We start from the raw sequence: 26,677 nt of genomic DNA, 5'->3' as shown, positions 1-26,677 counted from the left end.
CTGTAGTACATTGTGGAACCTGTTCAACATCCTGCTTACAGGGTGTGATGAGCATGCCACTTACTATACTTACTTTATCAATCTTTAAAATTACCAGTATTTTATTAGTGGCATGGACAAATCTTAGTATCTGTAGTCCGTGGGGAAAGTCGTATTTTTCTTCTTTGTATGTTTTTAAATTCTGCTGCCCAAGAAATAAGTTGTGCCCTGACATATGTTTTATACTACTTGTTTGTCACCAACTTGTTCAAATGGGATTCACTGTGCTCCTAGAGATTGTAAAGGAATTTTCGTTAATCCTTTAGGTTGTAAGGGAGTTTTTACTTGGTAACTTTTAGAAATATAGATCAAGGTCTTCTTTACTATCCTATCTCCTAAGAGAACCATAATGCTTACTTAGCACCAGACATGAATTGCATGCCAGTCAGGTGCAAAAATCGTAAAAATTAACTCTATTGAGAATATAATCTAGATACCTAGAATGTAGAAAACTAGAGGAAAAGAGAAATATAATGAAATGTAACATATTAATAAAATTCACCTCTAAATTACTGAGTATTATTTGGTGAGAATTCTGACAAACTTCAAGTACTGGAATATGTTGTTATCATATACATAATTTTGTGCTTTGAAATAATTCTCCATGTCATCTTTCATAGATTTAACATATATTAAGACTTGACTGTGAATGTGTCAAAAATATTTCTTCTATTGTGTAATTTTATTGAGGTGAAATTTTCATAATAAAATTCACCATTTAAAAGTGTACCATTCAATGACATTTAGTACATTTGTAATGTTGCAATCATCACCTCTATGTAGTTAAAAAACCAAAAGCATTTGATTATTGCTATCATTTATACAGTGCTTATATTGAGTACCATACATGCAATCCTTTATTAATTCATGCAGCAATATAAAGATGTAAGTGTTATTATCTCAATTTTAAAGCTAAGAAAATAACGTTCACATAGCTTAGGTAATTTATTGAAGATCACTTACATAATGTGTTGCTTAGTCAGGATAAGTCTATTTCCAAAAGCTACGCCCATTCCTTTGTACTAAATAGCCACTCATCTAGCACATCTTTTATTAGTAAATGAACTTCTAAGGCAACCAGATATTTCTGTGTGGCAGCATGCACTAACATTGCGATTATTCTAGTGTGTTATTTCAGATAATTGAGAATTTGAAAGTTTGCATAAGATACACCTCTAACGTGTTCAAATATTTTATTGAGATTAAAATGTTTGTTAACTATTCCAAATTGTATTTGCCAACTATCACGTATAGAAAACTGTTTTACTTTCCTTACCTTTTCGTTGCCTTTCAGATACGCTTCTTCTGTAAAGGATGGCTCCCAGTATTTTGTGCTTCTGATTGTTACAGATGGTGTTATCTCAGATATGGCCCAGACTAAGGAGTCCATAGTTAATGTAAGTGGGGGTCACTCCGTATTGGACTGGCTACATGACAACATGGTGCTACTTAGAGAGAGACTGGAGTCTGTTTTAGTTAAGGATAAAATAAAATCACCACACCTTTTCAGCATATTGTGTCCTTAACCTTATCCAGACAACGCATATACATCTTACCACTGTTCCATGGGGATCAAGCTAAGGGGTATGAATATTTTAGTTAAAAAAAATTCTTGCCGAAAGAAAAAAACAAAGATAATAGCATAATTTTCACAGGCATGGGTGTGTTTGCCTCTATTAGTTTGATCTATTTGTATACAATCTTGTGATTTATACTGGTTATTTCTTAACATTTGCATTCCAGTTAGAGGAGAACTATGATAGCTAATTGCTATTTCTGTAGAACTGGATAGTGACTGATTGATTAAAAAACCATCCTGCTGATTATAATTCTTAATTGTATGTTTGTTTTTTTAGGGTTATTTGATCATTTACTAATCTATAAAATCTATATTTGCTAGATGGTAATCTGTAAAGTAATAGTTTTTACTCTCTAGTCTCTAAGTTTAGCAATGTTTGGCACGAAGTGGACATTTGATAAATATAGGCTGCAGGAATGAATTGCATTAATATGCACTTTAAAATATGGACTTAGTAATTTAGGTTTAACTAAGAAGGCATGAGGCCCTGAGGAATAATTAGTCATATTTCAGTGACCTTCATAGCGAAAGATGTGGTTGCTCTAGTGTTCTATCTATCTGTTGCTGGATCAATCTCACATTCTTACTATTAAATTATTTAAGTGATGATATATGATATGTTATATGGAAAAAACATGTTATAACATGAAATATTTAGTCTCCCTCAAAATCCTCAAGGATATTTAGTGCATAACAGTATTAACTTTCTGTAGTGATCATTTGTGTTCACTCATTTACTGTGAAAATTGTTTTTTCTAACCTTGGGTATAAATGAGGTAGATTATAGTACTACTACTATTTTATGAATCTGATACCACTTTCCCCTTTAGCAACTGAAAGATTTTTTGAGGAGAAAGAACATGAAAAGAGGACAAAGATACCCAAAGTCAGCTTAGAAAGGTTTTGTCTGAGAGTAGCAAGTGGAAGTAGATGCTCCTTACCTTCTATTTGATCTTACCCAGGGCTGGTCATTTCCGAAGAATGTCCCACTGGATTAATGTGTGCAGAGAGTTTGGAAAGGATAAGAATGGAATTGAGTATATTATGCTGTATTAACAATTTTGAATATGTTCACAAATTATTTTAATGAACATCTGTGAAAAAAATATTAAATAAAACTCTGGCTATATTTGCTCCTTAATTATTATTTTTTCTTTTTTAATTTTGTTTTTTAGACAGCCTGTTGCCCAGGCTGGAGTGCAGTGACACGATAATAGCTCACTGCAGCCTTGAACTCCTAGTCCTAGGTGATCCACCCCCCTCAGACTTCCAAGTAGCTAGGACTTCAGGCACACACCACCACACCTGGCTAATTATTTTTTGGTGTAGATGAGGTCTCGCTATGTTGCCCAGGCTGGTCTTAAACTCCTAGCCTCAAGCAATACTCCTCCTTTCGCCTCCCAATGTGCTGGGATTTCAAGTGTGAGATATCATTCCTGGTCTTTCATTATTTTCTTAAGAACTCAGTTTCTTAATTGAAACCTAATTGTGTTTTCTCTTTGAAGGCCTCAAAACTTCCAATGTCAATAATTATAGTTGGTGTTGGACCAGCAGAATTTGATGGTGAGTAGTAACATTTCAATAATATTCCTTGGGAATTCATTTAATCTGATGTAACATGCTCTTAGGTTTCTGCCATTCTTGTCTCTGTAGAAGGATGTGACTGTGTATTTGGGTTTGTATATAATGTTCCTGTGTCCATAATTAGATATATACATAGATAGCTCGTGATGATGTCTATTCAGGTGTGCCAATTAAAAGATCCTGTCTTTTGACTAGGATATTATCTCTCTAGTTTATAGATTATTTCAACATGTAGCTTTCCATTTCATTAGAGATAGTTTATACCTCAAAATAATATTTCCGAAGACTGACAGAGTGATAAATTGAGTTTTTGTTCCCAAGGCAAAACACACTCTGGGTTCACTAAAACCCTTTAAAGATGAGTGCTAAATTAATAAATCATTAGGTTGTGAAAAGAAATGTTAACATAAGCATAATATGCCAATTTAATGGGTTTTCAGGCTCTAGCTAGTTGATAGACATTAGCCTTATAAATAAAGAAGTTGTGTCATATGAAAGAGCAAAGTAAAATGAAAATGGAGCTGACCAGCTGAAATTTAATGAGACTTTACATAATTATGCTAAATTGGCATGCTGGGTAGTTTTCCATTTAGGCTCAAGCCTTGTTCAAATGCCCATTAAGAGACAAATGTTTGTGTTAACGAGTGATCTGGGTAAATGTTTCTAGTCATCTGATAAATTCCTTTAAGAGAACTCTGTGCCAGACAGCAAGTATGCAGACACATAATATTCACCCGGTTCAGGTGTTTTATATTAATAATGGCAGCTTATTTAGCTTGAGGCTTTGGAAATGAGAATGGTTTTAGAATTATTGAAACAATCTTCGGTAAGTTACTGGTTAACTTAGGCACATAGGTGGCTAACTAGAGTGTAATTATCATTGGGGTGATTCTTATTTAATGACCAGTCCCTCCTCCATGAGGATAACACAGAGCTGTCAGTCTCAGGTAAAGCACCACAGGCAAGTTGTATTGCTGACCCTGGAGTCCCTAAATTCTAATCTTGGCTGGTCATCCTTTCTAGCATTATAAACTTACAGTTTCAAAAGCAAGTCATTTATCCCTCACTGACACTGCCTCTGCTGATATTTTCTCTATCTCTATTAGCATCTACTTGAGTTGTACTTCAGACATGAATTTCAGATACCTCTCTGGAGATAGGAAGGCTAAGACATCTTTCCTGTCCATGCTTTGCACACTTGATAATCTGCATTAATTAATGATAGACTGTGATTCACAAACTTCACCAATTGGCTAAAATAACTCACGCTTTCTTCTTTGACTACTATTTGCTTTTGCCTTTGAAGGATATATCTTTCATGGGTATATCTCAGGTCTCTCAGACTCCTATGGAAGTCCACCATTAGGCATATGACCTCAGAGATGGTAAACCTCAATCAGTTCTTTTTCTTTGAGAGCCCCCACACCCGATTCATAAATGCAAAGCCACTGACCCTTCCTGGTATATATTTCTGGTAATATATTTCTATACAGAGCAGCAGACACAGCTGTTTGGCTACTGTCCTTATCCAATAGCCACAGCTATTTATTTTCTTTGTTTCTTTAGTTCCCAGAAAATTTGTTCGGGTTTTAAGGTATGGTAATTCATCATTTCTTTCTCTGAGGTCCTGAACTAACTGAAAAAAATATATATTCAAGAATCATTCTGATCACTCTATCAGCCTTATTACTAGCAATGCAGAATTTCGGAACTTGGGTTAACCTGTGAATAATCACATTCCCATTACTTCCCCCCCCCCCCCCCCCCCAGATTAAATTATCTCATTCTTATCTCCGGGACTTCTCCTTATAGAAAGAGGCAGAGTTTTGCCTATTAAGCATGCCACTGAGAGAAATTACACTTAAATGGTGCTGCTCCAAATGAGAGTGATTCAAGCTCAGTTATTTCTCCTAATCTTAGTAATCCTATTCCTCTTTCCATGCAGAAAGGTAAATGAAGATTGTAGATGAAAAGGGAAGTTGCCTTCCCAGAAGTTAGAGTGAAATTTTCCTCTGGAAACATGGGAACAGGGAATTAGGCTCCTGTAACACCTGGTTTCTGTTTTCACCATGATGGAAGTTTTAATGGGATAGAAAAACTTAGGGCCCAGTACTAGAAAAGTAGATTATTCTGCTAGGAGACAATAGATGCTTCTCTGAAGTATTTTTCTTTTTTTCCTTTCAAAACACATCTCTTCCTGGCTAAAAAAAAAAAAGTTTATATATTAAACTCATGTTTAATATAGAAAAATCTCTGACTAGTCAAATTGTTGCTGTCCTATCAGAGGAGCCTCTCATGGCACTTCCAAATCTACTCTAGAGTAAGTGTATATATCACACATATATGAACTGACTGACGGAGATCCAACTCGCAAATTGTATTAGTCCGTTTTCACACTGCTATAAAGAAATACCCGAGACTGGGTAATTTATAAACGAAAGAGGTTTAATTGACTCACAGTTACACATGGCTGGGTAGGCCTCAGAAAACTTAGAATCACAGTGGAAGGGGAAATGGGCACATCCTACATGGTGGCAGGAGAGAGAGAGAGCATGTGAGAGGGCAGGAAAGAAGGCTATTTATAAAACCATAAGATCTTGTGAGAATTCACTCACTATCACAAGAACAGCATGGGGGAACCACCCCCATAATCCAGTCACTTCTCTCCCTCTACATGTGGGGGTTACAGGTCCCTCCCTCAATGAGAATGGGAATTACAATTTGACATGAGATTTGGGTGGGGACACAGAGCCAAACCATATGACAGATTTCATCAGCTAACCACATAAATCCAACATCTACACATTTTTTAACCTGAAAGACATTGTTTGCATGGGCAAGAAATACAATATTTTGCCATCTGTCCTTTGAAGGTAGAGGAAATAAGAATAAACTGTTAGATTGAGTATTTAAATTTAACTCTGTATTTTGATAAGACCATTTGAAAACTATCTACATACATTTCCCCAGTGACTCTTTTTCACTCCTAAAAAAAGAACCTTTATTGTGAAGAAAGATTTCTCAAAGCAAGATTTCTTTATACTTAAAAGGCAGCCAAAAAGTCAAATTAAAGCAGCATCTGGCTATCTGCTTTGATTCGAGTTGGATGAAGGGGATAAATAAAAGGGTTTCTAACTTCATTGTGTCTCCCATGGGTAGAAAGAAATGCAGATCTGTCTCATACACTTTTCCAGGAAGAGGTAATGGTGGGAGACTGGGGTTCATAATCTCCATCTGCTTGAGGACCAGATGGTCTGCAAACCTGAAGAGTAGACCTGACCCCTCCACCACTTACACACCATCTCTCTTGTTTCTCTCAAAAGCATAGCCTCCACTTCTTGCTGTCTACATGGGACATGCTGAAAAGTGGGAGATATTTTATAGGACCTCATGCTAATACAGTATTGCCTAAATGACTGTCCTTTTTTTCATTAATTGGAATGAAACAAAGACCAATGGGGATTGTAGAGGATTGTGGAAAGTGAGACCTAGATTATCATCTAATCCTTGTTTCCCATTTTAGCATGAGTATAGGGTAATTGTTGTAAATTATTAACATGTTAAAGAATAATGGAGAAGTGTTTGTGACCACTGGATGTTACCATTGGTGCGTATTTATGTCCCAAAGTAATGTGAAAATTGTAAAAGCAAGTTTAGATATAAAAAGAATTAATCACTGAAAATATTTGAACATAATAAGTTATATTTACATATCCAAGAAGTAAGGGAGATTAAAACATGTCTTTTGCATTGGGATAATTATCTTATTATTGATAATATAGTTTTTACATAATTATGATATATATTGTACACTTTGACAAATTATTGAACAGTAGCTCTCTGTTCATTTGTATACTCGCAATGTTTCAGCCCAAGCATTGACTCATGAACATGTGTAGAAAAGTAAAATTGAAAAGAATGCTTCTAACCCAAATACATTATCTAAGCACCGAAGAAAAGAGTAAAGAAGTGAGGATTGTATGCTGACTGAGCAGTATTGGAGTCAGGTAGAGAGGTGATGAGGCCAAAATTATAACTGTAAGTGGCTCTCTGGAGTCTGGTGAATGTCATATGTATACAAAATGAAATAACAGTAATAGAATTATACAAGCACAAATTAGCATTCCTCATGTAATTAATTATTTAGAGAATTCTCACTGAAAACTTAATAAACCCTAGAAAATGTTCTTAATTGCAGCATGGCATTACTGTATCACCAGCTGTCCCATTATATCGCAGCACTTCCAAATACCAACTGATCTAGGAAATGTCAGAATTATTTCTTAATCAACAAAAAAATTGTACTTCAGAAAAATCATACTTTATCCAATCAGTATAAGAGCAGAGAAAATGCCTCTGTTTTTAAATATGTTTGTAAAGTAAAAATTGGGCAGTGTGTGTATGTGCATGTGTGTATGTGTATGTGTATGACTTTGCCGTAGTTTCAGTAAAAATAAAGTTCAACTTGTAATTGAAAATTCTATGATGATTAAGGCCAAGCTTCTTAAATTAGAAAGAAAAATTAAAATTTGATGGATTAACATCACTTGCTCAGTCATGTAACCATATAATCCGAAGTTTAGAACTGGTAGAATGGAGAGATAGACTCAGAAACAGTTTCACAATGACTGGCTCTGCTCACCTTTCAAAGAGTCACATAGGATCTTGGCTCACTTTGTCTGTAAAATGCACACTTAGTCAAGTTTTGTGTGAGAAATGAAGACCTGAAGGGATCAACATGCTTTCTTTCTTTTCATAGGACATTTTGCTACTTCATACATCTTGATTTCCTTATTGTCCACATTGTTTTAGTATTTGGCTGAAATGTACTGAATAAATGATCATATTTTCTCTTAAAGCAATGGTTGAATTGGATGGAGATGATGTAAGAGTCTCTTCTAGAGGAAAATATGCTGAAAGAGACATTGTACAGGTAAGAAATAAATCTTTTCCTACTTTACTATTGCTAGAAAATATCACTGGGATATTTTAACAAAATTAGAAGCTAGAAATATAACAGTTTTTTTAATGATGCTTTTCTATTTATTAGTCTCAACAAAAACTAAATATATTTTAATCTGGTAGATACTCAGAGTAAATAAATTTAGTAAAAATATACCAAAAACTTTGTATGTATTTTCATACTTCCCTCATAGATTATGGTTAAGAAAAAATAACAAAACATTCTAAAATATGTCATATATAAAAAAATTATATCTACATATAGAAAAGGCTAGAATTAAGAAAAATACTTAACTAAAGCCTATTATTCTGGAAGTGAATATAAACAATCAGTAATTAAATGTAATTAAAATTATAATTGAAAACAAGGTGTTAATTCAGCTAAATAGTTGCATAAAATTTCCATATTTTTTCGTATGTCAGAATGGAAAACAAGCTGTGAAGTATATCTTTTTGGATAGGAAAAGGAAGAAGGTCTCAGTACCATTTAAGCACATGGTATCGAAATTTTAAGGGAGCAAACAATGAACTTTAACATTATTTCCTAAATAGTAACATATATATTCACCCATAATACCGTCATTAATAGAAAATAATTTGTGATTGTAAGAATTGAAGAAAGAGGAGAGAAACACAAAGGGTGGCTCCACAGTCAACAGGTTTATTTCAAACCTGGGAGGGACTTTTGACTGAATTAGGTCAGAAGCCACAGTCTCTTACAGACCAAGAGTTTTTAAGGATTCAGGGTGGGAGAGTTTATCAGAGGCTTGGATTGCTTCTGTGTCTCTTTGTTGTGCTTATCTGGGAGAGAGAGTTGTGTGTCTGCTCCTATACATCTTTCTGCAACTTCAGGCATATCCTTCCAAGTCTGCGTTTAGCTTCCCTATCTTAGCGCACCTGAAGGGAAAGGAATGTGCTTACTAAGGCCCACTGTTTTATTGGGCCCATTGTATAAGGGTAAAGTTTGGCAGTTACCTGAGAGACTTTTCCTCCCACCTCCCTCTGCGCCCAAGCTGTCTTATCTGTGTTTTATTGTCTGCTCTTTGTGGCTGCTTGTAGTTAGAAGAGAAGTAATTTCCTTAAAATGCATGAGGCTAGAAAGGGAGCTGGAACTTACAGTGGCCATGTTTGTCCGAGATGACTGTGCTCCTGCTCTATCAGGGATCATACAGAATTTGGTTCTAATTCTGACTTTTCCACTATGATAACTTGGATAAGCTTTCTATATTTCAGTGTTTTGGGGAATAAATAGAATTGTGAAGATTAAGTGAGATCATGCATATAAAACACATTCCTGAAATAGAACTTTTAGACAAAAGAACAACAAAAAATACTTGAAATAATTTGAGGAAGTAATAATATAAAGTAATCTGTTAGTATGATAATATAAAGAGTAATGTTGATAAAGATTCAAAAATAATTATTCCTCATTAGCCAGCAAAATTAAATTTTAAAATAAAAACTTCTGTAAAATAGTTTTTTAACAAAAGATAATTGAATATGATGTAAGCTTTTCAACCTAAAGAACTTGATACAGTAAAAATCACATTCACATAAATGATTAGGTTAAAAGCAGCTGAGAAAAGGAACTTGGTGATATTGTCATTTGCTTAAGAAGCTCATTATGTGTTTTTGTTTTTTCTTTTTTTTTTTTTTTTTTTTTTTTTTTTTTTGAGACGGAGTCTCGCTCTCGCTCTGTTGCCCAGGCTGGAGTGCAGTGGTGCAATCTCAGCTCACTGCAAGCTCTGCCTCCTGGGTTCACACTATGCTCCTGCCTCAGCCTCTTGAGTAGCTGGGACTACAGGTGCCCGCCACCATGCCCGGCTAATTTTTTTGTGTGTTTTTTTAGTAGAGACGGAGTTTTGCCATTTTAGCCAGAATGGTCTCCATCTCCTGACCTTGTGATCCACCTGCCTCGGCCTCCCAAAGTGCTGGGATTACAAGTGTGAGCCACTGCGCCCAGCCCATTATGTGTTTCTTTCATAATTAGACACATGATTATTCACCTTAACCTCATCAGCATAGTTAAAGGTCTAAGTAATTACACTTTATTTAAAATCTCTCTATAATATCCTTTCAGTTTCAAAAAAATCGAATTACTGCATGGAAGTATGAATTTGAAGTGTTTAGAATGTGTTATGTTGCTGTCCTAATGCATTTTTACCAAGTTAGCAGAGGCAACCTCATATCTCATAGTTCCATTTAAATGATGCTTAAGAGAAGCGTGGTATTACTTTCTTCATTAGAAAATAGCTAAGATTGCTCACATGATTAAGGTTCCTTTTAAGAAGGCCAGTAGGTTATGTTAGTGACAACCTATTTGCATTAATAAAAATTGTCCTTGATCATGAAACTAATCAATCAATAAATATATTACATTGAACAGAATATTGAGATAGGTCACCGATGATCTGTGAAACTATACTTTTGTCACTGTGGTCTTGAACAAGTAAAAAAAATTTCTCTGTCTTTGTTTCATTATTGGTAGACTCCAAATTCTTTCATCTTTGCTCCTCCCTTGATGTTGTGAGTCTCAAAGGAAGTAACAGACATAAAATACTTTGTTACTTACCAATAGCGTAGGTATATATTAGTATACTTATGTAAGTTTTTGCTTCTTGAAAGTCAGAATCCGACCGGGCGCAGTGCCTCACGCCTGTATTCCCAGCACTTTGGGAGGCCAAGGTGGGAGGATCACCTCAGGTCAGTAGTTCAAGACCTGCCTGGCCAACATGGTGAAACTCCGTCTCTACTAAAAATACAAAAAAAATTACCTGGGTGTGGTGGCAGGCGCATGTAATCTCAGTTACTTGGGAGGCTGAGGCAAGAGAATTGCTTGAACCCAGGAGGCAGAGATTGCCGTGAGCCAAGATCATACCATTGCACTCCAGCCTGGACAACAAGAGTGAAACTCCGTCTCAAAAATGAAAACAAAAAAAAGCTGAAGGATTCTGACTTCTATCACCATAAAGTAACACTGGGATCCCAAAGATTTTGAACACACCTGGGGATACAGGTGAACACTCAAGGGATTCTGCCATGTAAAGTTGAACTGAAGAATAGTGAGGTCTTAACATTTACTGAACTGGAAATTAAAATGTCCCTAAGAAATTAGTGGCACCCTTAATGACAGTGGCATCTTGACTTACATTCCTGCATTGACTTAGAGATTCAATGTACTCTTTTCTACTGTCATGGAGAAGTTTCTAAGTGGTGGTCAGTACTTTACATATCAGATTGATCATTTACATTCACATTGTGTAAAAGAATTGGCACCTCCTCTCTCACCTTGAATAAGGCTAAACATTCCACCATCAGAGTTTTCCAGGTTCTACCAGTCACTAAAAAGTTTTTAAAGCAAATTATTTTAAAGGAGAGAAACACTCTTGAATATTTAGAATAGTGGGGTTGCAAGTGTACATGCAGGATAATATTTTCAATCTTCCCATGGTCAGAAAAAAACTGTAAACCAATTCTCTAAAATATTATCAGATAGGGTCTATTTCTGCTTTCCATTTCTCACTGTTTGAAGTGAATCCGGTTTATACACACAACACAATTGAAATTCCAGATTTCTCAAGTGGATAAAGAAAACCCTAAGGTGGCAAATAATAGTATGTAGCTGAGGTTCAGCAGAAAATTGGGGGTAGTGGATAGGGTTTTATTATTATAGTAAACATTAAATACCTTCCTTTTCATATAATGATATTTAACCGTTTATTAAGTGTTTCATGTGCTAGGCAGGCTAAGAGCTATAGCATTATATCACTCAGTCCTTAATTTACTTTATGTGACAGGTACTTTGATTATTGCATTTTACAAAAAAAAGGACACGAAGCTAGCTCAATTCCTCTTGTCCACAGTCACCCAGCTAATGAGAAGTGGACGAGGATTTAATCCTAAAATGTCTGATTCTAAAATTCTTAAGATGTATTCTGTATAATTTTGATTCTAACACCTAAACATGGCATTTAAGATTATCCGTGACCTGATTTCAGGCTTTTTTTTTTTTTTTTTTTTTTTTTTAAGACGGAGTCTCGCTCTGTCGCCCAGGCTGGAGTGCAGTGGCGCGATCTCGTTTCACTGCAAGCTCCGCCTCCCGCGTTCACGCCGTTCTCCTGCCTTAGCCTCGGGAGTAGTTGGGACTACAGGCGCCCGCCACCTTGCCCGGCTAATTTTTTTGTATTTTTAGTAGAGACGGGGTTTCACCGTGGTCTCAATCTCCTGACCTCGTGATCCACCCGCCTCGGCCTCCCAAAGTGCTGGGATTACAGGCGTGAGCCACCGCGCCCGGCCTTCAGGCTCTTCTTTAGCTAAATACACACAGAAACAGACAAACACACTGTACTTTATCTTAATAAACTAACTTCACATCACACATTTCCGTGGTTCTTGCTTTTATTTTCACTTGTCATTTTACCTGGAATACTCTTCCTCCTCATCTGTGCTGATTGAAATCCTATACTTTGAAATTTCTCAACATAGAGCTTGTCACACAGCTCTCTCCAAAGACCTCACTCGCCACACCTGGATGAATTTTCACTTTGTCCCCATATTACTTTGTATCTTCCTAAAAATACCGGTCATTGTTTGTCTTAAAGTTATTTACAGATAAAAAAAACTGAAGCCAGCCCCAGAACAAAAGTTATTTAAGTCATAAGTTGGTAGATCCAGATTTCCAAGAGTGTTCTGGCTCTAAAACCTGTGTCACTCCTATTATAATGCACTGTCCTAAAAGACAAAATTTTAATGAAAATTATTAAGATCTATTACCTTTTTTATATTACCGAAGTGGCTAATGAATTCAAATCAGATCCATTTGAGTTCAAATAGTGATTCTGACATACTCAGAGCTGATCCTGGATAAGTTCATTAAACTTTCTTTCAGTTTCTTCTTATGTGCATTCAAAGTATATAAGATTCTTGTGAATATTAAATGACATATTGTGCTAAATCTCCTAGCAGAAGACTTCCCAAATACCAGTTGCTTAATAAATGATTATCAGTACAGTACATCTGCGCAGTCCAGTGGGAAGGCATTTTTTGTCACTATTTCATAGTAGCTGTGCCCTAACATATGACAAGGTAGTAGGTTTTATGTGTGATTAAGTCTCATTGCCTCATTATTTAATTTCATGTCACTATAGTATAAATAGTAAGCAGAATGGTTATTAGTCTAAAACTTAGGTGACTTATTTTCTTAAGTCAATATACATAAAGGCTTTCTATTTGTTTATGCTATGGATTGGCCATTGTGTATAATGCAGTGCCATTCCCCCTGGCTGCATGTAGCTGCTGGGCCAGCCTATCATTTCCTTAAAAATTATATTTAAATCATATTTTCCATTAAAAGAATAATAACCTTGAGGGCTTAGACTTGAAAATCACTAATGGAGCTCTGCACAGTAGGAACAATCCAGCAAAACTGAGCAGAGCAGCAACTAAAAGCCCATTTGTCCAAACTAATTCAAACTTGTTTTTACAAATAGGCAAAGCAAGCAGTTAGAGCAGCCGTGTGGAACATTTTCCCTATGCTGGTGGGTGCTGAAAAAAGATGTAGAGTAACAAGTATACCATACTTCCTATAGAATAAAATGCATTTATCGGTATTCTTTATATGAATGTGATAAATTAGTACAAAGAAAAATTGATTTATTCTTCTAAATATTATAAGGGTCCAAATTACCATGTGGTCAACATGCATTCACAAATGTGTGGGAATTATTTTGAACAAGAGGTTCCCAGGTACAGGGATCAGAAATGATGGACTAATAGAGGTAATAAACAGAGTGGCCTAAGAAGTTGAGTGGAAACCTGTAAAAATAAAAGGATATGAGCAATCTTCCAAGAAAGAGGGCAATTTTGCCATGAAAGTTTTAAGATCTGAAATAAGAGGTATAGGAAATTTCTGAAGTCATTGTCTTTTCTCTCATTTATAAAGTACCTTGTGACATGACTGAAGAAATAAATGTTCCTTTGGAAAAGGTTTAGTTTAGGCTGGTGACTTTTTTTTTATCCTACTCCAGATATAAGTGTGTGATGAAGGATACTCCTGTTTGATAACCCTGACTTCTATGACAGTTGTTCTCAACCTGTAGGCAGTGCCCCCTAATGTCCAAATGCAATATCAGACTCTGTGCTTACCTAACAAACCTAAGCTAAATGTGATATATACTCCCATTCTAGGTTGAAATTGAGGATTTCTTTTTTACCTGTTATTTATAAACTGTTTTAAAGAAGAGTAGAACTGTGTGTATTCTAAGAACAGTGATGATTATGAGCCTTAGCTTTGAGGTTCCAGAGTGTCATAAAATTCTTAAAAGTGAAATTCAATTTACCTCAATTAAAAAACATCTGCATATCCTGTGGGACTTGCTGAAAAGGTGAAACAACAGTGTTTTAAAATTTAAAAAGGCCAGGAATTACTGTTTTAGATGAACTGATACTGTATTCAAATTTGAAAGAGATAAAATTGATAATAATCTTCGTTAAAGTTTGATATGAATATAAATTGAAAACTACTTTCAAAATTGCTTTATATTGACTATATAAAGGTGTAAGTTAATGAATAGAAAAGTAATTATAATGATGGCTTTCATATATAATACATATTACAAATTGAACTGCTACTGTTTAAGCACTTTAAGTTTTAACTTATTTAATACAAAACAATGAAATAGATATTCTGTAATTATCCTTTTTTATTTTATTGACATAATTATACATATTTCTAGGGTACAATGTGATATTTCATTACCTGTATGCAATGTGTGATTATTCTATCAGGGATAGCATACCCATATCTCAGACATTTATTTTTTTGGTCGGGGACATTCAAAATTCTGTTTTCTAGCTATTCAAAAATATGCAGTAAATAATAATTAACTATGGTAACCCTACAGGGCTAGAGAACAACAGAATTTATTCCTCCTATCTAGCTGTAATTTTGTATCCATGAACCACAGTCTCCTTACTCCTCTTTCCCGACCTATCCTTCCCAGCCTATAGTAACCGCTGTTCTACTCTCTATTGCTACGATATCAACTTTTTTAGCTTACACATATGAGGGAGAACATATATATTTATTTTTCTATGCCTGGCTTATTTCAGTTAACATAATGTCCTCCAGGCTTATCCATGTTGCCACAAATGACAGAATTTCATTTTTTATGGCGGAATAGTATTTCATTGTGTACATATGCTACACTTTCCTTATCCATTCATCTGTTAATGGACACTTAGGTCAATATCATATCCTGGCTATTTGAATAATGCTGCAATAAACATGGGAGTGCAGCTATTTATTTGACATACTGGTTTCCTTTCATGTGGATAAATACCCAGTAGTGGAATTGCTGAAGCTTATGGTAGTTCTGTTTTCCATAATGGTTGTAATAATTTACATTCCCACCAACAATGTATGAGTTCCCTTTTCTCTACGTCCTTATCAATATTTGCCATTTTTGTCTTTTTGGTAATAGCCATTCTAACTGGGATGAGAGGATATCTCACTGTGGTTTTGATTTGCATTTATCTGATAAATAGTGATTTTTCCACATTTTCTCATTACTTTTGGCCATTTGTGTGGCTTTTTTTGAGAAATATCTATTTAGGTCACTTGCCCATTTTAAAATCAGATTCTTTGCGGGTTTTTGGTTTTTTTTGTTTTGTTTTGCTATTGTTTGAATTCATTGTACATTCTGGATATTAATCTTATTAGATGAATAAAATGTTGTCTCTTCACTCTCTTGATTACTTCCTTTGCTGTTGAAAAGATTTTAGCTTAATATAATGCCATTTATGTAGTTTTACTTTTGTTGCCTAAGTTTGGAGGCCTTATTCATACAATTTTTTGCCTACTCATGTCCTGATGCATTTCCCCTATGGTTTTTTTCTAGTAGTTTCATAGTTTAGGATCTTACATTTAAGTCTTTAACCCATTTTGAGTTGATTTTTATATGGTGATAAGAGTGTAGTTTCATTCTTCTGCATGTGGATATCCAGTTATCCCACCACCATTTAATGGAAAGGGTGTTCTTTCCCCAGTGTATGTTCTTAATGCATTTGGCAAAAATCAGTTGGCTGTGAATATGTGGATTTATTTCTGAGTTCTCTATTCTGTTCCATTGGTCTATGTGTCTGTTTTTATGCCAGTGCCTTCCTGTTTTGGTTTCTATGGCTATGTAATATATTTTGAAGTCTGGTAATGTGATACCTTCAGCTTTCTTCTTCTGGCTCAGAATTGCTTTGGCTATTTGGAGTCTTATGTGGCACCACACAAATTTTAGGATTGTGTTTTTCTATTTCTGTAAAGAATGTCTTGGCATTTTGACAGGTATTACTTTAAATCTGTAGATTGCTTTGGGTAGTATGGTCATTTAAAAATATTAATCCAATCCATGAACATGAAATTTTTATTTTTGTGTGTCTTCCTAAATTTCTTTCATCAGTGTTTTATAGTTTTTTATTGTAGAGAGCTTTCACCTCTTTGATTAAACTTATTTCTAGTTTTTTTTTTTTTTTTTGGCTATTATAAATGGGATTGCTTTCTTGATTTCTTTTTCAACTAGTTTGCTATTGGTATAAAAAAGGTCACTGATTTTTGTATGTTGATTTTGTATCTTACAACTTTTCTGAATTCACTTATTACTTCTGACAGTTGTGTTGTGGTATTCTCAGGGTTTTCCTTATATACAGTCATGTCAACTGCAAACAGGGATAACTTAATCTCTTACTTTCCAGTTTGGATGCTGTTCATTTCTTTCTGTTGCCTAATTTCTCTGGCTAGGACTTCCAGTGCCATGTTGAATAAGGATGGTGAAAATGGGCATCTTTCTCTTGTTCCAGTTCTTTGAGGAAAAGTTTTCAACTTTTTTCCTTTCACTATGATATTAGCTGTGGATTTGTCATATTGGCCTTTACTGTGTTGAGGTATGTTCCTTCTGCACCTAATTTACAGATAATTTTTATCCTGAAGAGATGTTGTATTTTATCAAATGCTTTTTCTGCATCTATTGAGATGATGTGTTTTTTGTTTTTTTTTTTTTCTTGCTTTCATTCTGTTCATATGATGTGTCACATTTATTGATTTGCACACATTGAACCATCCTTGCATTCCTGGGATAAATCCTACTTTATCATGGTGTATAATCTTTTTGATGTGCTGTTGTATTTGGTTTGCTAGTATTTCGTTCAAGATGTTTGTGTCTGTATTCATCAGGAATACTAACCTGTAGATTTTTGTTGTTGTTGTGTCCTTTTCTGGTTTTTGGTATTAGGGTAGTTCTAGCCTTGTGGAATACATTTGGAAGAATTCATTCCCCTTCAATTTTATTTACTTATTTATTTTTATTATATTAAATTCTAGGGTACATGTATACAATGTGCAGATTTGTTACACAGGTATACATGTGCCATGTTGCTTTGCTGCACCCATCAACTCATCATTTATATTAGGTATTTCTCCTAATGCTGTCTCTCCCCGAGCCCCCCACAGGCCCTGGTGTGTGATGTTCCCCACCCTGTGTCCAGGTGTTCTCATTGTTCAATTCCCACCTATGAGTGAGAATATGCAGTGTTGTTTCTGAGGCCTCTGTTCTGATCCATTGGTCTATAGCTCTGTTTTGGTACCAGTACCATGCTGCTTTGGTTACTATAGCCTTCTAGTATAGTTGGAAGTCAGGTGGCGTGATGCCTCCAGCTTTGTTCTTTTGGCTTAGGATTGTCTTGGCAATGTGGCCTCTTTTTTGGTTCCATATGAACTTTAAAGTAGTTTTTTCCAGTTCTGTGAAGACAGTCATCGGTAGCTTGATGGGGATGGCATTGAATCTACAAATTACCTTGGGCAGTATGGCCATTTTCATGATATTGATTCTTCCTATCCATGAGCATGGAATGTTCTTCCATTTGTTTGTGTCCTCTTATTTCATTGAGCAGTGGTTTGTAGTTCTCCTTGAAGAGGTCCTTCACATCCCTTGTCAGTTGGATTCCTAAGTATTTTATTTTATGTGTAGCCATTGTGAATTGTATTCACTCATGATCTGGCTGTTTGTCTGTTATTGGTGTTTAGAAATACTTGTGATTTTTGGTTGGTAGGCTATTAATTATTGCCTCAATTTCAGAGCCTGTTACTGGTTTATTCAGAGATTCAACTTCTTCCTGGTTTAGTCTTGGGAGGGTATATGTGTCAAGGAATTTATCCATTTCTTCTAGAATTTCTAGTTTATTTGCATATAGGTGTTTATAGTATTCTCTGATGGTAGTTTGTATTTCTGTGGGATCAGTGGTGATATCCCCTTTATCATTTTTTATTGCATCTATTTAATTCTTCTCACTTTTCTTCTTTATTAGTCTTGCTAGTGGTCTATCAATTTTGTTGAGCTTTTCAAAAAACCAGCTCCTGGATTCACTTATTTTTCTGAAGGGTTTTTTGTGTCTCTATCACCTTCATTTCTGCTCTGATCTTAGTTATTTCCTGCCTTCTGCTGGCTTTTTGATTTGTTTGCTCTTGCTTCTCTAGTTATTTTAATTGTGATATTAGGGTGTTGATTTTAGATCTTTTCTGCTTTCTGTTGTGGGCATTTAGTGCTATAAATTTCCCTCTACACACTGCTTTAAATGTGTCCCAGCAATTCTGGTACATTGTGTCTTTGTTCTCATTGGTTTCAAAGAACATCATTATTTCTGCCTTCATTTCGCTATTTACCCAGTAGTCATTCAGGAGCAGATTGTTCAGTTTCCATGTAGTTGTGCGGTTTTGCATTAGTTTCTTAATTCTGAGTTCTAATTTGATTTCACTGTGGTCTGAGAGAGAGTTTGTTGTGATTTTTGTTCTTTTACATTTGGGGAGGAGTGCTTTACTTCCAATTATGTGGTCAATTTTAGAATAAGTGCAATGTGGTGCTGAGAAGAATGTATATTCTGTTGATTTGGGGTAGAGAGTTCTGTAGATGTCTATTAGGTATGCTTGGTGCAGAGCTGAGTTCAAATCCTGGATATCCTTGTTAACCTTCTGTCTAGTTGATCTAATATTGACAGTGGGGTGTTAAAGTCTCCCATTATTATTGTGTGGGAGTCTAAGTCTCTTTGTAGGTCTCTAAGGACTTGCTTTATGAATCTGGGTGCTCCTGTATTGGGTGCATATATATTTAGGTTAGTTAGCTCTTCTTGTTGCGTTGATCCCTTTACCATTATGTAATGGCCTTTGTCTTTTTTGATCTTTGTCGATTTAAAGTCTGTTTTATCAGACTAGCATTGCAACCCCTCCAGTTTTTTTGCTTTCCATTTGCTTGGTAAATCTTCCTCCATCCCTTCACTTTGAGCCTATGTGTGTCTCTGCATGTGAGATTGGTCTCCTGAGTATAGGATACTGATGGATCTTTACTATCCAGTTTGCCAGTCTGTGTCTTTTAATTGGGGTATTTAGCCCATTTACATTTAAGAATATTTTTATGTGTGAATTTGATCTGTCATTATGATGTTAGCTGGTTATTTTGCCCATTAATTGATGCAGTTTCTTAATAGCATTGATGATCTTTACAATTTGGCATGTTTTTGCAGTGACTGGTACCGGTTGTTCCTTTCCATGTTTAGTGCTTCCTTCAGGAGCTCTTGTAAGGCAGGCCTGGTGGTGACAAAATCAATCAGCATTTGCTTGCCTGTAAAGGATTTTATTTCTCCTTCACTTATGAAGCTTACTTTGGCTGGATATGAAATTCTGGGTTGAAAATTCTTTTCCTTAAGAATGTTGAATATTGGCTCCCACTCTCTTCTGGCTTGTACGGTTTCTGCTGAGAGATCCACTGTTACTCTAATGGAATTCCCTTTGTGGGTAACCCAACCTTTGTCTCTAGCTGCCTTTAACATTTTTTCCTTCATTTCAACCTTGGTGAATCTGACAATTATGTGTCTTGGGGTTGCTCTTCTCAAGGAATACCTTTTGGTGTTCTCTGTATTTCCTGAATTTGAATGTTGGCTTGCCTTGCTAGGTTGGGAAAGTTCTCCTGGTTAATATCCTGAAGAGTGTTTTCCAACTAGGTTCCATTCTCCCCATGACTTTCAGGTACACACATCAAACGTAGATTTGGTCTTTTCACATAGTCCTGTATTTCTTGGAGGCTTTGTCCGTTTCTTTTTACTCTTTTTTCTCTAATCTTGTCTTCTTGCTTTATTTCATTAATTTGATCTTCAATCACTGATATCCTTTCTTCCACTTGATTGAGTCGGCTACTGAAGCTTGTGCATGCATCACAAAGTTCTCGTGCCATGGTTTTCAGCTCCATCAGGTCATTTAAGTTCTTCTCTACACTGTTTATTCTAGTTAGCCATTTGTCTAACCTTTTTTCAAGGTTTTTAGCTTCCTTGTGATGGCTGAGAACATCTCCTTTAACTCGAAGAAGTCTGTTATTACTGAGCTTCTGAAGCCTACTTCTGTCAACTCATCAAAGTCATTCTCCATCCAGCTTTGTTCCATTGCTATCAAAGAGCTGTGATACTTTGGTAGAGAAGAGGCACTCTGGTTTTTAGAATTTTCAGCTTTTCTGCTCTGGTTTCTTCCCATCTTTGTGGTTTTATCTACCTTTGGTCTTTGATGTTGGTGGCCTACAGATGGGGTTTTGGTGTGGATGTCCTTTTTGTTGATGTTGATGCTATTCCTTTCTGTTTGTTAGTTTTCCTTCTAACAGGTCCCTCAGCTGTAGGTCTGTTAGAGTTTGCTGGGGGTCCACTCCAGACCCTGTTTGGCTGGGTATCACCAGTGGAGGCTGCAGAACAGCAAATATTGCAGAACAGCAAATATTGCTGTCTGATCCTTCCTCTGGAAGCTTTGTCCCAGAGGGGCACTGAGCTGTATGAGGTGTCTATCAGCCCCTACTGGGAGGTGTCTCCCAGTTATGCTACACAGGGGTCAACAACCCACTTGAGGAGGCAGTCTGTCCATTCTCAGAGCTCAAATGCCATGCTGGGAGAACCAGTGCTCTCTTCAGAGCTGTCAGACAGGGCTGTTTAAGTCTTCAGAACTTTCTGCTGCCTTTTGTTCAGCTGTGCCCTGCCCACAGAGATGGAATTTATAGAGGCAGTAGGCCTTGCTAAGCTGTGGTGGGCTCCCCCCAGTTCAAGCTTCCCAGCCGCTTTGTTTACCTACTCAAGCCTTGGCAATGGCAGATGCCCCTCCCCCTGCCAGGCTGCAGCTTCGTAGGTTGATCTCAGACTGCTGTGCTAGCAGTGAGCAAGGCTCCGTGGGCGTGGGACTCACCGAGCCAGGCACGGGAGAGAAGCTGCTGGTCTGCCAGTTGCTAAGACTGTGGGAAAAGTACAGTATTTGGGCAGAAGTGTCCCCTTTTTCCAGGTACAGTCTGTCACAGTCTGTTATGGCTTCCCTTGGCTAGGAAAGGGAAATCCCCCAACCTCTTGTACTTCGCAGGTGAGGTGACGCCCCATACTGCTTTGGCTTGCCCTCTGTGGGCTGCACCCACTGTCCAACCAGTCCCAATGAGATGAACTAGGTACCTCAGTTGGAAATGCAGAAATCACCCATCTTCTGCGTCTATCACACTGGGAGCTGCAGACCAGAGCTGTTCCTATTCGCCCATCTTGGAATGGACCTGAAAGGCTTGGTCCCGACCACCAAAGAAATACTTTATCAGCTCCTGCAGTGTCTATTCTTCCATCTGTGCATAGACTTGCATGGCCATTATGGAGGATCCTTTAAGCTAGGTTGCTGGCCAGTATCTTTCCTTCAATTTAAAAAAACAGTTTGAGAATAATTCATGTTAGTTCTCTAAAAGTTTGGTAGAATTTGCAGTGAAGCCATCTGGTTTTTATTTTCTAGAAGAAGAAACAGGCAAAGAGTAGAAAATAACCTGCTCAAGATCATGCAGGCAACAGGCAGCAGACCAGGCTTTGAAACTAGGAAGTCTAATTCCAAAGTTTCTGAGAATAGGGAGGTAAAAACTTAAATGAGTTTAATGTCCATAATGCGGAAGCAAGGTAAAGAATTAAAAATATGAGACCAAAGTTGAGGTAAAGGTAAGATAAAAGCAGGGGCGATCTCCCCTTTCCACAGAGAAGCATCAGCTGCTTGCCAACATTTCCCTGAAATGTATGCATTAGTTACATACATTTTCTATAAAAAAAAAAAAGAAAAACTCTTCAAAAAAAGTCTAAAGACCACTGCATGTATATTAACCATACCAACATTACTAAATGTTAACATTTAAAGCATTATACCTTCTAGAATAAGAATGAAGTAAATTATAGTTACAATTAGATATATTTTCTCATTAATCGCTAACTATGTTGATTCCTATTTTCTCTTTTCTAATTATAGTTTCAGAGAGAAAATTAACCTCAATTTATTTTTTTATACCTCTTTGATTTTTGTCTGTTAAAAATGTCAAATCTTGTCCATAGCTAGGGAATAAAGACTTCACAAAAGTTCTGATTCTCCTCATTCTCTTCTGAAGTGAAGATCACATTTATTGTTAATTTTTCTTTTCCCCCGCACCCTTAGCAAGCTTTCTTGCCCTTAGTAGCAGAAAGATATGTCACCTTTTAAATACCTATTTCTAAAAACTGCTTTGAGCTTTCCTCCTGGAAATAGGGTAAAGACAAATAAGGTAAAATTTTAGTCATATACATGTGCTTGTTTGTAATGTCTTATTTTAAAAAGAAAGGAATAATTTTCTTCTCTTCTTTTAAAAGAGAGTACCTTCACTGAATGAAAGGCATTATACCTAATCTTTGATTTCTTTGAAAATTTTTCTTGGTTTACCTGTAGCAACCTGACCGTTTTAAATGCTGCCTTCCTATAATGATTGTTTTCCAGAGGCACATATTGAATAACTTTAAATAAAAAGCAAACTTATTTTATTTTCAAAATAAATGTAAAATGGTATTTTACAGCATGAGACAGGATTGTTTTTTGTCTTCATCCAGAGAAAAAATGATTTAATTCAAATTTTTATATATTGTACTCAAATTGTTCAACATATTAAAATATCTTCACTTTGCCTTTTCTCTGAAGACCTAGAATTACTGTGCTCTTAAATTATCACAACATTCACAGTTCCAATCACTTCAAAGTTGCGTCAAGCATCATTATGCCCCTAAGGGAAAATTGAACTAATGCCCTCAAACAGTACAGTGTTTATTAACTTAAGTAACCATTATAAATGAGAATGGAATCAGGCAATCTATTACAGGAGCATTTGGTGTTGAACTGATAAGGGCTCTCACATAATTACATATATAAAGATGTAGTAATCATTTTTATTAAGGGTGGTGCAAAAGTAATTGCAGTTTTTGCCATTGCAAAACCGCACTTTACTGCAAAAACCACAATTACTTTTTGCTCCAACCTAATATGTGTTGTTAGAATGATGATATTTCAATAAGAAATATACCCAAATCTTATGCCAAGATCATTTTTACTGTCTTCCCAAATAATAGGTATTAAAAAATCAACATATGATGCAAAACTCAATGTACTGAATATTTCAGCTTTCTATTAATATGAGCTGTGTGAATTCTGTATTCATATTCCATGTGATTTTTTTGTTCTTAGAAATAATTAAAATACTTTAATGTGTTTAGGACTTTTTAACAATGTACACTATTATATTTTACCCTGAATTGGGTAATACTCGTTTCTTATCCAGAATTGGGTAGTATTTTTATATCGGAAGCTGAATTAGGCATGTATTAACTCCATTTGAGAGGAAACCAAGCCCCAAAGAGGTTAAATGATCCATCCTGTTGGGATTCAGGCTAGGTATTGAACCCAAAACTGCAGAAGACATTTGGCAACATAATAAGCATATTAGGACTAAGTGACATGAGTTATTGGGGGAAAAACATAGAAAACGATTGTGTTCCTTTTGAGATAAAGCATATATTAGGTAAGTTTAGTCACTTATAGCTATTTGTAGTGTATTGAATTTTTTTTTTTTTTTTTTTTTTGGGATGGAGTCTCACTCTGTCGGCCAGGCTGAAGTGCAGTGGCATGATCTCGGCTCACTGCAACCTCTGCCTTCCGGGCTCAAGCAATTCTCCTGCCTCAGCCTCCCGAGTAACTGGGATTACAGGGGTGTGCCACCACGCCCAGCTAATTTTTGTATTTGTAGTAGAGACGGGGTTTCACCATGTTGGCCAGGCTGGTCTTGAACTCCTGACCTAAGGTAATCCACCCACCTCGGCCTCCCAAAGTGCTGTGATTACAGGCATGAGCCACCGTGCGTGGCCTATTGAATATTTTAAAAATGTATAATTGTTATCCATCTCTCCATTACTCTCAGTTTCCCTGATTTTCTTATGACCAAATGTGTACATGTGTTGATTTTTTTGTGTTTATTATATAGCCTGCTAAAGTCTGTGAAGTAACTTTCTTTCTTCTCTGTTTTAGTTTGTGCCATTCAGGGATTATATTGACAGAAGTGGAAACCACGTATTGAGCATGGCTAGATTGGCGAAAGACGTCCTAGCTGAGATCCCTGAGCAGTTTCTCTCCTATATGAGAGCCCGAGGAATCAAGCCATCACCTGCGCCTCCCCCATACACCCCACCTACACATCTGTTACAGACTCAAATATGACTGTGCTCTGAAATGCTAATGTCACTACAAATCAGAACTGCTGAGTTAATGCTTTGTGCCTGGTGCTCTGTGATGAACCAGGCAATGGGATACTTTTCTCAGTTTGGTTTCAGCAGTACTGGTTAATGTGCTTTCTTGGATCCAAAATTAAATCTATTCCTAAACCAAAACTGTAAATATGGTTGTTGCATGAGCAACAGAAAAATTGTTTAAATGCTTGAAGCAAAGTACGGATGTCTTCTCTAAATCCTTTTTTTTTTTTTAACAGAAACAGCTAATTTCCAATGTATTGTTGGAAAAAAGCACAAACTATGTTTTTAACTCAAATATTGTCTTCGACTGCTATGTGTATAGGAAAGCAGTCTCTGTATCAATGTTTACATGTTACTACTTTTTAAATTTCAATACTTTTATAACCGTTCTTAAGAATAAGAGTTTTGAATACTGAATCCTTTGTCTTCTAAATTGCAATAGCTATAATCACAAGAGCAATATCTCTTTGAATGACTGTCTGGACAAACACAATTGCAAATAAGGGAAGGCAAAAATGATTTTCTATTTCTCAGTAACTGGATTGTCTTAAGAAACTACATCTGCTTAATAATCAGTTTCTCGGCAATGTTTGCTGAGTATGGGAGTCTAAGCCCGGCAGATGTGTCTCCTGGTTGAACATGCACTTTTCATGGAGTTTGGGTTCTAAATTTAGACCGCAGTTGGTTTGTATTTTGTAACACTAAGTAGAAATTAGAAAAAGTCAAACATTGTGAGCTATAAATGCACAGAAAATGCTTTGTAAAAAGTAGCATCCTGATATAATAATGCTATTTAGAAAGACTGAAACCAAGACTATTTAACTGTGAACTATGTAGCAGATGTTTTAAACTTTTTATTCCATTATATCTTGTCTAGATATTTTAATTCAAAGGGATACTGGCTCTCTTGATTGGGATTTCTTGTTATCACCATTCCATGTTGCCACGCAAGGTGCACAGGCTGGAAGTCTTTTGTGAAATTCTCAGTTAAATATATACAACTATGTGACTTAGTGCACAACACATTTGTGAAATAACCTACTCCTATATACTGACCTGCCTGTCCACGAATAATTGTAAAGAGTTTTTGCATGTACAGTTTTTACAAGAATTACAGTTTTGTGAAGTTGTGTCTAAATTAAAGCATTTCTTTAGAACAAATGGCCTTAAATTCTCACAGAATTCCTGGAAATGATTGTGAATTGCCTTCAAATAATGGAAAAGTGTATTTATTTGTGTGTGTGTGTGTCAAAAATGTAACTGCTTTATAATATTTTTTCCTTACCTATATATTCTATTTAATACTTGGTTTATTTCTACTGTACATTGTTTTCTTTGTCCCAAGTTGACCTAGGGTGACTTTTATAAGCATGAAACTATTTTACTGGAAAGAATATATACATCCACATATCTAACAGTATCAATGTTACATAACTATGTAATACTCAATTGTCCATTTTTAATTATGTATTAAAATCTTTAAATCATTACTATTTGTTTTGTACATTTCATGTATGAATGACAGTAGAGTTTGATGTTTTCATTTACTGATCTCGTTTATGCCAGTACAGTGTATAACCTGCAGATTTTTAAATTTACCTTTATCAACCCATAAAACAAAAATAAATAAGATCAATATTCTTTTCTTCTTGTCAAACATCAGTTATTTTTTTGAACTGTCCAGAGAAAACAAAAGTTATACAATTCCTTGTATAAATAATAGTTTGCTCAAACCTAGTGGGAGTAAATGGCCAGGAATGAAGCAATTTCTCTTTACAAATGTTATCATTTATATGGCTGAGAATGATAATCAGAAACTTATGTGATGTTAATGCTATATATTAGATTAGAAAATACTTAAATCTTGTGTCTTCATTGCAGAAATGTGGTAAA

At 35.8% G+C, this 26,677-nt stretch overlaps 1 protein-coding gene across 2 annotated transcripts in view; it reads left to right on the top strand.

The window, feature by feature from the left end:
- The window catches only part of CPNE8 (copine VIII), a 247,008-nt gene extending 220,567 nt beyond the window's left edge, over positions 1–26,441 (top strand). For both annotated transcript variants that reach the window (XM_011994105.1, XM_011994097.1), the window contains 3 exons: positions 3,124–3,181; positions 8,062–8,135; positions 24,564–26,441. In XM_011994105.1, coding sequence (XP_011849495.1) covers positions 3,124–3,181; positions 8,062–8,135; positions 24,564–24,752 — 321 coding nt within the window. In that variant the 3' untranslated portion in view covers positions 24,753–26,441. The remainder of the gene's footprint in view (positions 1–3,123; positions 3,182–8,061; positions 8,136–24,563) is intronic.
- The last annotated feature ends 236 nt before the right edge of the window (positions 26,442–26,677 follow it).

The sequence above is a fragment of the Mandrillus leucophaeus genome, unplaced genomic scaffold (assembly GCF_000951045.1).
Source record: "Mandrillus leucophaeus isolate KB7577 unplaced genomic scaffold, Mleu.le_1.0 Scaffold1117, whole genome shotgun sequence".
In the NCBI taxonomy this organism is placed as follows: domain Eukaryota; kingdom Metazoa; phylum Chordata; class Mammalia; order Primates; family Cercopithecidae; genus Mandrillus; species Mandrillus leucophaeus.
Note: the sequence above shows the minus strand (reverse complement) of the source record. Positions and strands in the feature narration are given on the sequence as shown.